Source organism: Verticillium alfalfae, genomic scaffold (assembly GCF_000150825.1).
Source record: "Verticillium alfalfae VaMs.102 supercont1.17 genomic scaffold, whole genome shotgun sequence".
Lineage (NCBI taxonomy): Eukaryota > Fungi > Ascomycota > Sordariomycetes > Glomerellales > Plectosphaerellaceae > Verticillium > Verticillium alfalfae.
The window spans coordinates 256,023-259,307 of NW_003315022.1; the positions used below are offsets into that span (position 1 = coordinate 256,023).

At 57.5% G+C, this 3,285-nt stretch overlaps 2 protein-coding genes across 2 annotated transcripts; both read left to right on the forward strand.

Annotated features, from left to right (window-relative positions):
- Positions 1 to 1,107: 1,107 nt before the first annotated feature.
- On the forward strand, positions 1,108 to 2,010 carry VDBG_09931 (conserved hypothetical protein; the record flags this gene model as incomplete). The annotated part of the gene is made up of 1 exon (XM_002999845.1): positions 1,108 to 2,010. One exon carries the CDS (start codon positions 1,108 to 1,110, stop codon positions 2,008 to 2,010), a length of 903 nt encoding a protein of 300 aa, XP_002999891.1.
- Positions 2,011 to 2,535: 525 nt separating this feature from the next.
- VDBG_09932 (exosome complex exonuclease RRP41) lies at positions 2,536 to 3,087 on the forward strand (the record flags this gene model as incomplete). Its single annotated transcript, XM_002999846.1, has 2 exons — positions 2,536 to 2,822; positions 2,907 to 3,087. 2 exons carry the CDS (start codon positions 2,536 to 2,538, stop codon positions 3,085 to 3,087), a joined length of 468 nt encoding a protein of 155 aa, XP_002999892.1.
- Between the last annotated feature and the right edge of the window lie 198 nt (positions 3,088 to 3,285).

Genomic DNA, 3,285 nt, shown 5'->3' on the forward strand with positions numbered 1-3,285 from the left:
GCAGCAACGTCACCATCGTAGTGGGCTCGGATGAATCAGTACCTTTTTGGCATCGGGGGACTCAGGCTTGTTGACCTTGGCGTATGTCCTCCTCATGGCGCGACGGCTAGTTGCGACTCGGGGCTGGTTGCGCAATGGCACGGAGCAAAGGGGTTTGCAATCACGCGACGCGGGCCGCCCTTGACAACATGGTGGCGTGTGAAAGTGTGATGGTCTGGGAATGAGGGGATTGTTGGCCTATGCTTGGTCGTACAATGCCGCAAACTCGATGTTAAGGATGGCCCACAAGCGCCATCAACCGTCGACAAATCGTAGGGTGGGGAGGGAAAGGTGGGCGGACATGCAGCGCCGATGATGAAGCTTCTGGAAATTTTTGAGTGCAGCACGCCCATAGCTCTGCTTTCCGAGGATGAACCGTGACGACGCACAGTGCAATTGGCTCCGTGTCAGGGGATCTGCACGGTATCACGGCGAGCTCAGCAATGAGGTCATCTTCCGCCTCCGAAGGAGAGCCCACTCACTTTCATTGGAATGGTTCTGCTTAGTCAAATCTTCAACTCCAACTCACGTGTTGGGCTTTTCGCTCGTTCGCTCGCTTTCGTCTCCACTCTTGAAGCCATCGCCTCCCGAGTCGGCTCCGCGCAGTGCATTCTTTCCAAATCCCATCCCACGCCTGATACCGACCCTCGACACTTGCACCTACCTATTGACAACTTGCTCTGCTGGCAGAACCTTCGAAATATCGGCACAAACTTCTACCCCAAAAACACACACCTGACAACGACATGGCTGTTGCGGCTGCCTCATGCTGAAGGGTGGTCCCTGTCTGTTGAACGCTTTCAGTGTCGCCATGGGACCACCCTCCGCGAACTACTACGTCCCTCGAGACTTTCTACGACTTACTACCGCCTAAGACGGACGATATCCTGTATCTCCTGGAAATCGAACACAACGACCATCTACTTTGAGCACCTTGACACTTTCTGACGAAGTCTCTGTCGTCTTTCGCCACTGGAGTCAACCGACCCCTCGACATCTTTCGACGGGTGCTTGTGACTCTGCTACGAATACGGTCTCGAGTTTTTGTAACTCGGTAAATTTTCCATCATGGTTCGCCGCACAAAGGGTTCTCGAGCCCTCGGTTCGGCTCTTCAGCCGCGACCAATGCCCGCCGGTCGGAAGACACGGCGCGCCTCGGAAGCCGAGCAGGCCAATGATGCCGACAGCTTGACCCTGGACGGCTTGTCTCTGGGTTCGTCAAAGGCAAAGCGCCCTGACCCGTTCCCCTTCATGTCCCTGCCCGGCGAGCTGCGACTCAAGGTGTACGCCTACCACTTTGCGGATGCCGGCAAGGTTATGGACCTCGATCCCGACAACCACAAGCGGCTTCACAGGAAACTGGCCTTGTTCAAGACTTGCCGCACCATTTACTCTGAAGCATCGCATTACTACTACAGCAGCCGAACCTTTCGCCTCTTCCCGACGTTTCCTGGCCGCTTCCTCAAGACCAAGAAGCCGCTTCTGGCCCGTCTCACTCCCTCGAAGCGAGCATGTCTCACCTCTCTCGAGATGCGCCTCGGTCCTGGATGGAACGCCCCGCCCCGTGGCTGGGTTGTGAACCCGGCCCTGGGGCTCAAAGACTGTATCAACGTCCGGCGGCTGACGGTCTTTGTCGAATGCGACCCAAGTGACAGCGTCTTCACGGGCTTTCGACGGTCTGAGGGGTTCTACGAGCTCTTCTGCCAAAAGCTCCTCGGCGAGGTACTGGCCGAGTTACCGGCGCTGGAATACGTCGACTTTGACGGCTGGTCGAGCGTCAAGAAATCGGGAGAAATGATGAAGGGGCTCATGGAAGTCGCCATCATCAATGACCGCGGTCTACGGTGGGGTCCCGAGCGCGGATGGACCGACGCCGAGGAGAAGGAGGAAGTCCGCAAACCCATCTGGACTGTGCCGTCAGTTTCCAGTGTCTCATTTGGAATTCAACAGGGCGTTATGGTTACGGCGTAACTGGGATCGGGATCAGGGCTGGGATTGGGCTACACCGCGGGTTTTTTCTCCCGTTTAGACGACGTCTCTCTTTTTGGGTCTCTCAACCTATACTCTCTAGAGGACTTGTTCCGAGGCCGGCATGCTGACTCTATGGAGATGATAAAGCGGCCAGAAACACACAATAAGCTCACTGCGAAGGAACCACGAATAAAATTGCATGAATCATGAGCAAATAAGCCCGCTTCTTCTCCCAGCGTTGCCGTAATTGTCTTAATGATGTCTGATCGACTCATCTGAGTGCGTATACAGTGCAGGAAAGCAAACTAAGACGCTTGGTGCACTGTTTGATGAACCCCACTATACTATGGTAAGTACAGCGTATCGAAGCCTAAACAAAAATTCCCCCATCCCAGTGCACCAGGACTTTCAGACGTTCGACGACAAGACCTACCAGCCTCCCATCAACACCCAGCCTTGCAATTGGTGCGTCCGAAAAGGCCCCTGCGATACTCAATAAACCCCGGACCGCTACACGACACCACAATGCCTCTCGACACCTCGACGTACGGGCTCTCCCTCCTCCGGGTCGACGGCCGGCGGTGGAACGAGCTTCGACGGCTGCAGGCCCAGATCCGCACGCAGGACGCCGCCGACGGCTCGAGCTACCTCGAAATCGGCCACACCAAGGTCATGTGTGTCGTCACGGGCCCGACCGAGCCGCAGCGCCGCGGGCCCGCGGGTGGGCAATCGAAGGACGCCGCCGTCAACGTGAGCATTGTCGTTGCGGGCTTCAGCTCGGTCGACAGGAGGAAGTACGGCCGGAATGACAAGTATGACTCCCTCGCGCATTCTGTCCGAAAAGGGACGTGTCGCAGAATGCAATGGGGGCGGGCCATCTGACTGACTTGTGGCAGGCGCATCTCCGAACTCGAGGCCACCGTTTCCAAGGCCTTTGCGTCGACGCTGCACACGCACCTCTTCCCGCACAGCTCCATCTACATCTCCCTGCACGTACTCTCGCAAGATGGCTCGCTGCTCGCAGCGCTGCTCAACGCGACGACGCTGGCGCTCGTCGATGCGGGGCATTCCCCATGACCGACTACATCGCCGCGTGCACGGCTGGGTTCGACGAGCACGTACGCGGCAGCCGACGAGGGGGCGGACCCACTGCTTGGACCTGAACACGCAGGAGGAGCAGGAGCTGCCCTTTCTTGACGGCGGCGACCTTGGGGGGACAGCGACAAGGTTGTGGTTGCTCGGTATGTGAGAGCAGGGTACAGGCAAAGCCGACTG